Here is a 12,814-nt window from a genome sequence, read left to right on the forward strand (position 1 = left end):
ATAGAGGCAACCAAAGGAAACTAACAAGTGCGTGCGACTGAGTGTGTGTTTCCCAACGAGCGACTGCACATAACAAGCTTCTATCCTATCCCATTTGTGCTGCTCCTTGCTTTCCCAGCTGATAGGACAAACCGGAGGCGCCATAACCGTAGCTGAAGTCTGCTACACTAGTCTAGTCAAACTTAAGCCGGAAATTCACTGTAAGTACAGAGAAAAAAACTTCGGAAGTAAAGACTGTGCTCTAAGGGTCGAAAAACAATTGTTTCCGAAGTAACTTTCTTTATAAAGCGGTTTTTTTTTATTCTTGTCACCTATACTTAAAAGACTTAAGTAAAAACCTTTATAAAACTGAAGTCATTATAACAATTATCAGGGGTGCTTTGAAAACCCCTTTCAACCAAATTCGGTAGAAATCTAACCATACATCCATATCAATTCCCACCGAATTTAGTTAAAAGAGATTTCTTATTCTACTAGAAATAGTTTATGCATCTGAATAAAAACCGTTTTCGAACCATAAAAATCTAGCCAATGCAAAAGCCAAAAACACTTTCATATACGCAAAAAAGTTCCGTTTTTCAGCCAGCTTTTTTTTTACACTACTTTTATATTATTTGAAAGTTGTTTTCCCCAGTGTATATTGTTCATAGTACCATACAACATACAACTTGCTACAATCACATTTACTGCTGAAGAAAACGAAAACAATTGCTGCAAATATGGCAAATGGCAATTGAAAAACAAAAGTCCCTGGTGAAACGGGACCAGAAATCCGTTCGCCTGCTGCTTTCACACTTTCTTTCCACGCAGGACAAAGGTCCAAAAACGGCAACAGGGACATGAGTGGTGAAAAAAGCCAAGGATGCAGCGGGAAAAGGACGAAAAAAATGCACAAAATTGGCTGTGAAATGAACGAGACGAGGCGACGAAACGTCTTTTGTTGCCATTGAGGGAATGGAAAGGAAATGACTATGACGGCAGCAAAACTGAGGTCAACACTTTGCTTTGTGTGAGCGGCAAAGTCAAACGGAAATCTGCATAAGACCCTCCAGTTTCGATTGTCAGTCCTTGAGATGTTTCCACTCAATTTCCCATGGCCCATGGCCTGTGACAGCCCCTGAATATCGAACATCTGGGCTGGCAATTAAAAAGCATTCCAGAGCTCAGCATAAATTACTCAAATGCGAGTATGCAAATGCCATTTCTTCGATTAACAATGCAAACTTCAAGACCACTGAGCACACTACGCACAAAAGACACATATTACAGATATCAGAAATTATATGGCAAAAGGCAGGTGGGCATGGGCATGAGCATGGTCATGGGTCTTCCTTCTAGTGGCATACCGAGGGGACCTGACCTGGCTGCCTGGCAACTTTCCCATAATTTACACTTTATCGAACGATAACAAACAACCTGCATAATGTATGGCTCTCGGTTTGCTACATCGCTCCATGGAATGGCAGCTCACCTGGTTTTAAATGTGGGTGGTTGTATGGTTGGGTGGTATGATAGGGTGCTGCTCTGGCATTGACTGGCGTTTGAGGTCACCAAAGGGTGCTGCGTGAGATTCGTCCATCCCCTCCATCCCCCTTCTTGTATGCAAAATGCCCGTCAGTCAGAAATGCCACAACTGCAACTCGTTGCACCTTTAGGCCAAGCGGAGAGGACCTGTTAACCCATATTTGTTGGGCTGCTTGGGAGACAAAACCATTTACATTCGAAAACCATAAAAGATACGAGCGTCGACCTTCTCCGCTCGTTTGGGGAATATGGCATAATAAAATTTTAATTCGTTGCGATTGATGGTATCCTCACATCCCCGCATATATACACGCATCAATGGTTGATTTCCCTTAGCCGAGGGATACAGCCAATACATTACATTTTATAACCCCAGCTAATTTGCATATATGCAGGCATACGTACATCCATAGATATAAAGATATATATATATATGTACATATGTGTCTGCGTAACATTGATTGGATTTGTTTGACTTTCACACTGGGTGATGGCATCGCATCGAAGATGGGTGGATGGGAGGTGGTTTTTAGGGCTTTCTGGTGGTTTAGGGGGTGTTGCGAGGCTAAGTGCCTGACATTTGCTAAATGGCAAAGGGCCTGCCTGAATGCCTACCAAGGGTTTCACAGGCTTTTGCGGGTTATATTTTCCCCATTTGCCCAACCGAAAATTGCACTCGCCTCGTTAGTCGAAATGGCTGGGTAATTACAAGTGGTGGGAACTGCCCCTCCCACAACTCATCACTTACTTTGCGTATAACCTTCAAAGTTGAGCCTTTGCCTTTCCCCCAAGCAAAGAAAAAACTAGTGATGACTTTTGATATTAATTGTATCATATATATCTTGGGTTTATTGGTAGTAGTATTGAGTGGAAAGTAAAGATTTCATGATAACATTATGGCGTAACGCAATATGGATGGAATATTAAACCTCTAGTAAAAATCCAACGCTCTCTTCATTAGCTCGCAATTGAAAAAAGTAGTTATTTTCCTTTTTGCTTTGATTTATCCTCAATTTTAGAACATTATAGTTTTATCACATTGTGTCAGTGTTAAGTTCAAAATCCCCGCTCCCTCCAATAACCAACATTTAAACCTTCCAACCGCAGATCAATCAGTAGCCCTATTTGTACCGTTCGCCAACTGCAAATTAGCTGCAGTTCATTTGGCCTGTGTCAATTGTATGCTCATATAAATTCAGAAATATAAGTATGTTTGCGGATATATATTCAGTATGTAAATATGTGCTGTGCATTAAATAAACAAACTATCTGTAGGGAGTGTAATATAGAGTGGAATATAATTAAAAGCAGGGGAATTCCTGATTAAATGCCATAGATGTCAATAATGAAGCTGAAACCTTCGTTGCGTTGACTCTTCAAATGGATTTTGGCATAAGTGGCTTGCGGTCCACCGGCAGTTAAGTATGCATAGCCCCCATTTCCATCCCTAACTTGATCCGTAATCACTATCTGGGTGATGGTGCGCGGTAGTTTCTAAAGCAAAACATTGAAATTGTTAGAGAGAATAACTAAAAGCAAAGGGAAAACCAACTTTTTGATTGAACACATAATCCCTTGTGACCACACGCAGGAACTTGGACTTTTCCGTGATGATCTCCCGCCGTAAGTGCATGTCCCTGTAGGTTCTGACTCCCCAAGTCACACTGTGACTCCGGCCACGCCCCGCGGCCTCGGAAAGGGCGGACAGTGATATCAACAGCAATATTATGCAAATTTTCATTTTTGAAAATGAGTTAACTCTGGCTTAATTCAAAGCTTTTATAGGCTGACTCTGCGCCTTGAAAAGTCCCCTATTCTTTTCACACATCTGTTTTAGGATACCATTTCTTTAAACGAACAATGAGGTACTGCAAACAATACTCATTGTCACTCATAACTCCATTGAGTTGATTAATATTAAAATAATATGTATGACTCATAAATAGTGATATTATTGTCATTAAATGTTTTTTTAATTGAATTCATAAAATAAAAGGTGTATATATACAACAGTTACTGCTAATGCTTACGGTCACAAAACAAACACGCAATCAGAATTAACATAAAACACTGTGAATATATAAGCACAAGTAAAAACTAAAACAAGAAAGGAAAGCTAACTTCGGGCGGAGCCGAAGTTGAAATACCCTTGCAGAATATTCTGCAAATTATATTCTCCAAAATTATTCATATGATGCATTTTTAATACTCATAAAAAATCCCACCTTCCTAACTTTAAAAACACCAAAGTTATTTCATTTCCGATCAATCAGTTATATGGCAGCTATAGGATATAGTCGGCCGATCCTTATGAAATTTGATAGGTCGGATTGATTGGCCAAATATAAAACCCATAGAAAATTCCAACTTCCTAACTTTACAAACACCAAAGTTATGGCATTTCCGATCAATCAGTTATATGGCAGCTATAAGATATAGTCGGCCGATCCTTATGAAATTTGGTAGGTCGGATTGATTGGCCAAATATAAAACCCATAGAAAATTCCAACTTCCTAACTTTACAAACACCAAAGTTATGGCATTTCCGATCAATCAGTTATATAGCAGCTATAGGATATAGTCGGCCGATCCTTATGAAATTTGGTACGTCGCATTGATTGGCCAAATATAGAACCCACAGAAAGTCCCAACTTCCTAACTTAACAAACAGCAGAGTTATGGCATTTCCGATCAATCAGTTATATGGCAGCTATAGGATATAGTCGGCCGATCCTTATGAAATTTGATAGGTCGGATTGATTGGCCAAATATAAAACCCATAGAAAATTCCAACTTCCTAACTTTACAAACACCAAAGTTATGGCATTTCCGATCAATCAGTTATATGGCAGCTATAAGATATAGTCGGCCGATCCTTATGAAATTTGGTAGGTCGGATTGATTGGCCAAATATAAAACCCATAGAAAATTCCAACTTCCTAACTTTACAAACACCAAAGTTATGGCATTTCCGATCAATCAGTTATATAGCAGCTATAGGATATAGTCGGCCGATCCTTATGAAATTTGGTACGTCGGATTGATTGGCCAAATATAATACCCATAGAGAGTCCCAACTTCCTAACTTAACAAACAGCAGAGTTATGGCATTTCCGATCAATCAGTTATATGGCAGCTATAGGATATAGTCGGCCGATCCCGGCCGTTCCGACTTATATACTGCGTGCAAAGGAAAGAAGGGTGTGTGCAAAGTTTCAACTCGATAGCTTTAAAACTGAGAGACTAGTTTGCGTAGAAACAGACAGACGGACAGACAGACGGACAGACAGACGGACAGACGGACAGACGGACATGGCTATATCAACTCAGGAGGTGATCCTGATCAAGAATATATATACTTTATAGGGTCGGAGATGTCTCCTTCACTGCGTTGCACACTTTTGACCAAAATTATAATACCCTCTGCAAGGGTATAATAAATGATTACTAAGTCTAAGCAAGAAGTACTAATTATGCGGAATTAAATGAACTATTTAGCATTTATAAAGGAACTAATTAATTTAGATATGTCAGTATAAGAATAACTATAAGTCTATTAAAGAAATATCTCATATTCATATTAAATGGCTAGATAAAAAAACCCTAATAATAAAATTATTAACTGTTATTAGGAGTGCCAATATGACAGTCATTAAATATTTATACCACTAATAAATACCAAATAATCCTAGTTATTAATTAAAAGGGCTTTACTTCCCAACTTCCATTGTGTAATTTAATTATTGCCACAGAAGTATAATTGGTAAAAAATAAACTCTGCAATAATATAATGAGTAAATGTCTGGGAAGGAGACTTGTACACCCATTGTAAGTGGACAGCTGTCGTCGTAAAAAAAACCCCAGATTCAGACTTCTATAGCTCATGAATGAACCCTTTGGGGCAGGGAAATACCCCACTTACCCACACCGTCTGCTATTTTGCCAAGTGGAAATACTTTCGCAAAGATTTCTGAGACTCGAGACTTTTGTTTCGGCCCGGTTTCTGTTTCTGTTGTGGTTGGCTGCTTTAAATACCGCTGTGTGGGTGTCTTGTTTCGGTTTGTAAGCCGCAGCAGCGGGCTTTAAGGCAAATATTTATTTAATTTTAACATCCCCCCTCACGGCCCGCTGCACAGATCCAATTTACTCAAGTACAAAGACCCTGTCGCGTATATTGTTGAAATTTTATTGTGCAAACATGAGAATGTCTCTATGTGTGTGTTTGTTTGTGTGTGTGTGTGTTTTATGGTTGCCACGTTGGTTTTTCTCATTTATGTACACAAACAAACGCACAACCAACCACAACAAAAAAAATGGCAGTAACACAAACAAAATGGCCGAGGAACCGTTGTTAAGTGTCTCTTATAGCTGCGTTTGATATTGCCTGTGTGTTAGGGCATAGGTTGTGGGTGTAGGTGTAGGTGTAGGTGTATATGTAGGTGTGGTTGTGCTTGTGCTTGTGCTTACCGCAAAAAACACAAATAAAAACCGATTCGTTGGCAAACAAATCAGCAAAACGAAATTTAGGTGGACAATAAAGTTCAGCTGCAGGGCAGCATGCAAAAAAGAGTCACAAACACACAATGACAATAAATATTACGTTGTCTTCTATTTGAGCTTGAAATCGGATAAAAAGTACACAATATGTTTTGCATACGCAAATAAAGCACCATTTAGTACCTGCTAAAAATGACTGTTATTTGTAACTGTTGTTATTAAAAGAAACTTTACTTGGTATAAATGAAAAACACGAATTTCGATTATTCTTGGATTAAAAATATAATTACAAATGTGGCATTAATTACTTTAATTGTATTAGATTCATTTTATTAAATTTTAAAAATAACACAACCTCTTATATTTCTTTTTTTAAGAACCTCAATTGGATATTACATAAAGTGCAAAACGTTTGAAGCTACATTTTAGATCTGTTTTTGTTTAATTTGCAATTTAATCTTAACCTGGCATTTAAACTGTGTTGTAGCAATTATTGCACGTTCCCTTGGGTCACGAACTAATTGGATAAATTGGATAACTCTATCTCATATTACTCTCAAAGCAACAATTTCTCAAAACCCCGACACTTGAACCCGTGTCTTTTCATTCGAATATCTCGTTTCAACCGAAATTGTGGTGAGTGCTGAACTTAAATTCCGGGTTTTCGTCGCCATGTCGAAGCTCTTCAAGCTGAAATCGCTTTAAATAATTTTAATTAAAACAAATGGCACTCGAAATAAAACACGCACATCAAACGGGAGTGGGCGGGACGAGGGGGAGGGGGAGGAGGCGGCTGAATGGAACAGACATGGCGTGTAATTACGCTCGATGGAAGGGGGCAGGGGAAAGGGGCGTGGCATGGGCAGAGGAGAGTGGCAGGACGAACCTTGTTTGTGCATTGAATCAAGTAGAGCTGCTGCTGCTGTTATTGTTGGTGTTGCTGTTGACAATGCACGGCAGCAACATCAGAGGCCACGGCAGCGGCAGCCGAGAAACGCACACAACACAACTACACCCACATCTGCACAGAAACAAAAAGCTTAATTGCCCAATATTTATCTTACTTAAGCATATATTTTTTAAGTAAAAGCAAGAAACAAGCACAGTCCTTAGGACAGACGTTCAAAATATTTAAATAAAATGATCTTAGATGGCTGTGGATTCATTTTCATTTGTGTTCTTTGAAAAGACAGCCGCAGTAGTTAATTTGTATCTTATAATTTTACCATCTGATTAAAGATTTCTTTTCAAAAAAATAATTAGCCAATATGAATAAAAATGAATTTTTGTAATTATGTGCCTTTTTGTTGCCAATCAAATAAAATTTGGGGAAAATATTTAAATTAAGTGTACATTTATTTGACAAACCTTTTTTTATTTGTTTAAGTTTTAAACCAAATTTTGAAATATCTATCTTAGCAATTCAGTAAAAAAGAACAATTAGAAAAATAAATTATTTGATTATTAATAAAAACTGTTGGCATAAATAAATAATCGTAGTAAGAACATCTGCTACATTATGTGTTTTCAGCATTTAAAAGTCAAAATCAAAAAAGGGCTTAACAAAAAGTGGTTTACTCAAATAGCAGAAAGTTGCAACATAAAAAAAAGCAAAACAGCTGCTCACTTTTGGTTTACAATTTTTTCGCAGTGAGCAGTTTTTCAGGAAGAGGTCCTGGCCGCGCTTTTGTTAGTGACAAGTTGAGACAGAGAGCAAACATGGCCAGCGACGCGCCGAGCGGACAAACTCCCAAACAACTTCATTTTGGGTGCTCTTGGCGAACATGTTGGTGTAGTTCTCGCGGCACTTTTCACGCTTGACGCTGGCACACAGGCTTTCACACAATCAAGGGTCCCCGAAATTGGCCAACTCCCACGCAAGCTACATTTCTCCGCCCCCCAAAGTCCGGGAAAAAACAAACCCAATTGTAATTAGACTTGAGCGCTGCCCCCCGAGGGAGGAGGCCAAAAGGGGGCGGTGGACTTCCTATAATTACATTTAATCATTGTTATTTTAGGCTCTCCAATGCCTAAGTGCCACCACTGACCATGCCCCCACCGCCCGTGTCCATCCGCACGTAGATGGCACAAAAGCCAAACAAGCGGCATGCATGTGTGTGTGTGTAAGGGCACTAAGGACATTTGATAAAAAGCCACTTAGTGCGGCATTGCCGCCTTAACTAAAGCCGGGAAAATCTGCCCGAAAATGCTCCACACACTTCTCATCCATAACCCATTTGGGCTTACGATGGGGAGATCGTGTTGGGTCTTCTGCAGCTGGTTAACACTTTGGGCGTGCCACATTTTGACAATATCAAAGTTGAGTGACGCAGCTGACAGCGGCGGCAGTTTACTCCTCTGGCAGCCTGGGCGGCAAATAAATAACGTTTAAAGCGTAAATATGGTAAACGACGTTAACGGGCGCCTCAAGTGTCAGTTGTCGGCTGTCAAAGCCACAAGAGGCATTGGCCCTCTTAGCTTGTGCTTATACAGTTGGCCAAAAGCCAGGCCAAAGCTGGTAAATAATTATTATTAAGGCAATGCGCACAAAATATTCAAGTTGTGCCATCGTTTTCGGCCAGTGTGCCACGTCCCTGTCGATTGACAATGAGATTGCGCATACGCCGGGTGGGCAAGCCAAAGATTTTCACTGCCAATTACGCTGCAGAAATTCGTTGGCTAAGCGAGACGAGCGTTGCTCAAGCGACACTTGTTGAGGGCGGAAATTTGCAAATCCTGAAGATGTCAAGTTGAATTTAAGTACGTCCCACAAGCTGCCAAAGACATTTTCCTTGAATTTGCTATTTTTTTGCAGAAAGAAAAACAGACTCAGAGAGCTATAAAATTATTTCTTGGCATGCAAATTGCATTTGGTTGTGCTTTTTCCGGACCATTTTCTTTGGCTGTCAACGGGGAGCTGCAGATAAGGCGAAAACGAATGGATTTCCAGTCCTGAGCTGTGCCAGTTTTTCCTTGGCTAACAATGAAAATTACTTTTCATATTTAATTGCAGCCGCTGCAGGATACGAGAACATGTGGCCAAATACCAAAGCCAAAGTGCAAGCCAAATGCCACATTAAATTACATCAAAGTCAAAGAAGGAAAAGAAATTCCCCCAACTTGCAATTGAAATTTGTTTGCCAACTCAAACACGAACATGGGGGCACCCAAAAAGTTGGTCGAAATTAGACGTGCCAAGCAAGTAATGGAGACACCCAAAAGGAAATGCTTATTATTTGCATAAATTCCATACACACAAAGCCCCCGACAAAGTGACAGGCGGAGAGTTGAAAGAAATGCAAATTGTGTTGGCAAATTTAAATGTCAGTCAACAATTCAGTTGTTAAACTCGCATTACACACAAAGCCATAGACATTGCTGGCCGTGCATACGAAAAACTTGTTACTCATACGCCCCGTAGTCCATTTCCATCGGACTTTTGTCTTTAGCTATCTGGTATCTGCGCTTAATCGAAAAGCGTGCGTGACTTGTTGGGGGGGCTGACTTATCATTTTTGGGAAAAGAAAACTTTCGACAACTTTTCACTTTTGTTAGGTATTGCCACAGCAGCTTTTGGTTTTGCCATTCGATGTCAATTTAAAGTTTCTTCTCTACTTCCCTTTCATCTCCCTGGATTTTGTGTTTTTTTTCTTTTTTTTTTTTTGATGCCGAAATAAAAGTTTCTATATGGCAAAGTTGGCGCAATTGTGAGAGTTCTCCGTCCTGCTGTGCTGCTGCATCCGGCATAATCGATTCGCTTTTGCCTTTTTCATTTTAATAACTTTTCCAGCAGCCACGGCAAAATAACAAGCACTGCAACAATTACGTGCCGCAAGTGCAAGAGCAGCAAACAAGCGGCAAACAACGAAACAAACCGAAAGCAGCGGCAATCGACAACAATGGCAACAAAGGCGGCCACTAAACCTGGATCAGGAGCTGTGCGCCAAACTGCGAACTGGGTTAAACACTTGGTTGGAGTTTCCACCTGGGCTCCCGTCCGACTTTCCCTGACTCCCTGTCTCCCAATTTCCACCTTCTCCCTTGACATTTGGCTGGGGCAACTAAGTTGCCATTGCCGTAGCAGTTGCCCCTCCGTTGCCCCTTCGCGATGCATTCAAGTGGATGTTACCTTGGCCATAATTGAGGCACGCGCTAAGCGAAACAAATAACAAGGGGAGCCGCAGCAGCAGCTGAAAAGATTGCTGGCCCTAAACCCTTTAAATTCAAGTTAGACACTAAGCAAAAAGGCGCTGATAATCAATTTAAACGCTTATAAAGAATTAAAGACGTAAAGACATTTCATAATCTAATATCATCATCGATTTACCATTAGAAAAACTGACTTTAAGTGGGAAAGAATAAAAATATGGATCTAAAGACTATTCAAAATTAAAGAAAAAGTCAATTAAAAATAATAATAAATAAATAATTTAAATAATCGATAAGTACAATATAAATTTTTTAAGGAAAAACTATATTTAACGGTCATACTCTTGGCTTAAACAAAATATCAATCAACTTACATAAATTTAAGTGCTAAACTAAGTAAATTTTAAACGTTCATATTTTTTGTTAGCACAACATATCAAATCAACTTACGTAAATTTAAGTACATAAGCTATGCTAAAACTTTTTGTTTTCTCTGTAACAAGATTGATGGAATGGGTTGCGTACGGGATGAAGAGCAGGCGCCCATTTACCCAGTTACACGTAGTCGACTCATAAGCTAGCATAACACATTGCTCGAGTACTTGTTTCTGTAGTTTCTCTACTCACCGAAAGTTAATTTCCGCTTGGGCGTCGCACCTGCAACGAAAATGGAATGAATGAAACGTAATTTATAATTAATATTAACGCATTTTCGATTCAATAATAAATGAGGCTAATTTATTTACAGCCAGACCACCGCAGGGCTACTATTTTGAGGATCGCGGGGAATGAGGTGCAGTTTTTGAAGGTAAAAGTTTCATTTTGGCGAGCTGTAGCAGCCAACGCATTTTAATTCAATTGAAGTTGATTAAAAATTAATTTGAAATTAAATGTGAACTCAATGAAATTGTAGTTAAACATAGTGGAGCTAAACGAGAGAGAAGAAGGAAAAAACCTGGCATTTGACAGGCTGTGACATTTTAGGGACGGAAGAGCAACAAGAAATTGATTGGATGGAAAATTGCGAAACTTAAACAGGGCAAACATGTGAGTGAATGTGGGTGGATTACCAATACATAGGCAGGTGAAGCGGAAACGGAAGTTGTTACAAAGTCCGTTGAAATCAATTTTAAAAGTAAACTTGTTAGGTGGAAAACCGAAACAAGAGAATGCCAACGGAAACCAAGTGGGCTGAGTTAGGACCCGAACAAGAAAGGGAAAACTAATTGCAGCGCTCATTTTTTGCTTGTTAATGGGCCCGCAAACGAGCTTCGAGTTTCCCTCCTTCTATCGATCCTTGAAACTCACACATGCTCACATGTTGCCGTACACACACACACATGCGTTCTGCTTGTGCCATCGCAAAAGTTTTTCCCCCAATTTTATTTGCCTCATTTCGCTGCCATTGTTGCCGCTCGTTCGAAATCTGCGTGCGCAAGTAACAACATTTTACAGCTGCAATTAAAGTTAGTTAGCCCGCTCTTCCTCCCCGCTTTTCCTCCATTTCCCGATGCACTTCCCACAACAAGCTAATGCACTGCACTTTAATTAACCCAACACCAGGAGAACAAACCAGAAATTATACACCCCTTCGCTTTCTGCCCAGCTAATGGCAATTTATGTGCGATAATTTGTGGTATGAAAACCATAAAAACAAGTGCGAGTAGTCCAATAACAATCAACTAAATAACGGAACACTCTAAAATGGAAAAAATATTCATTTATTCTGTATTTAAATACCCATAACTCGGTCTAAGGCGTAAAAATTTATATATATTTTATTGCTTCGAATAAACATGCTTTAACTATGCACTTAAGAGGGAAAATGGACGGTTGTCCGCTTTTTGGAATCCAAAATATTTTAGACACAATCGATACACCTTTCTAGCTAATTTGTTAAATGGGTTCCCTTTAACAATGCGGATATACAAGTCTATTTATTTACTCTTGAAGTAAATTTAAGCTAAGGACATTGGTAATTTCTTGTAGCTTCCAAATGTAAAGGCTTAAAAAATCAAAATAACAAAAATATCAATAAAAACTCCATGTTCCTGTAAAAAAAGCTACATTTAGTTATATAAAAGGTTTTCATAAAGTCCCAATCAAAGTTTAAAACCGTGAAAGCCTCGAAAGCGAAAAGATCTGTTAAAAGGGCATTGATGTGCATTAGAGTCAATTACCAGGGATTGCAATGCCCACGCAGTCGAGCAGCCGGAGGCAATCAGCATTATCAAAGGCTTTTAATTGCCATAAATCTGCAAAAGTTGTTAAAAACCCATTTAAAATTGTCACCGTAATGGCACACTCAACCGGCTCAGTGGCATTTAACCGACTATCTTCCACTCCCTTACCTACCCTCTTTCCATCCATTCCCCTTTATTTTCTTGGCCCACTTCCTTCTTCTGCAAACTTCAGATGCAGCCTGCCTGGGATGTTAATTAGAAAACTCTTGAAAATTATTAAAAACTTTCCAAAGCTGTCAGGCAGACGAGAGCAGGAAAGATACTAGTGGTAATATAGTATATATATATCAAATAGTTGCAAACTTACTGCACAATTTCATAGGTTCTTTTTGTAGGTTTTGGAAATAAATATTACTTGATAAATAACTTTTGAAAGGGCTGCGCAAAAGTTTCTGATTGAA

At 39.3% G+C, this 12,814-nt stretch overlaps 2 protein-coding genes across 4 annotated transcripts in view; both read right to left on the reverse strand.

Annotated features, from left to right (window-relative positions):
* Window positions 1-12,814, reverse strand: part of LOC108053374 (heparan sulfate glucosamine 3-O-sulfotransferase 5) — a 42,194-nt gene that overhangs the window by 14,412 nt on the left and 14,968 nt on the right. For all 3 annotated transcript variants that reach the window (XM_017135999.2, XM_017136000.2, XM_017135998.2), the window contains exon 3: window positions 10,798-10,827. The gene's annotated coding sequence lies outside the window, so the exon portion shown is untranslated. The remainder of the gene's footprint in view (window positions 1-10,797; window positions 10,828-12,814) is intronic.
* LOC108053378 (probable salivary secreted peptide) lies at window positions 626-3,265 on the reverse strand. Its single transcript, XM_017136004.1, has 2 exons — window positions 3,077-3,265; window positions 626-3,018 (listed from the first exon to the last, which is right to left on the reverse strand). Exons 1-2 carry the CDS (start codon window positions 3,263-3,265, stop codon window positions 2,848-2,850), a joined length of 360 nt encoding a protein of 119 aa, XP_016991493.1. The 3' UTR covers window positions 626-2,847.

This window comes from Drosophila rhopaloa, unplaced genomic scaffold (assembly GCF_018152115.1).
Source record: "Drosophila rhopaloa isolate 14029-0021.01 unplaced genomic scaffold, ASM1815211v1 contig_115, whole genome shotgun sequence".
NCBI lineage: Eukaryota > Metazoa > Arthropoda > Insecta > Diptera > Drosophilidae > Drosophila > Drosophila rhopaloa.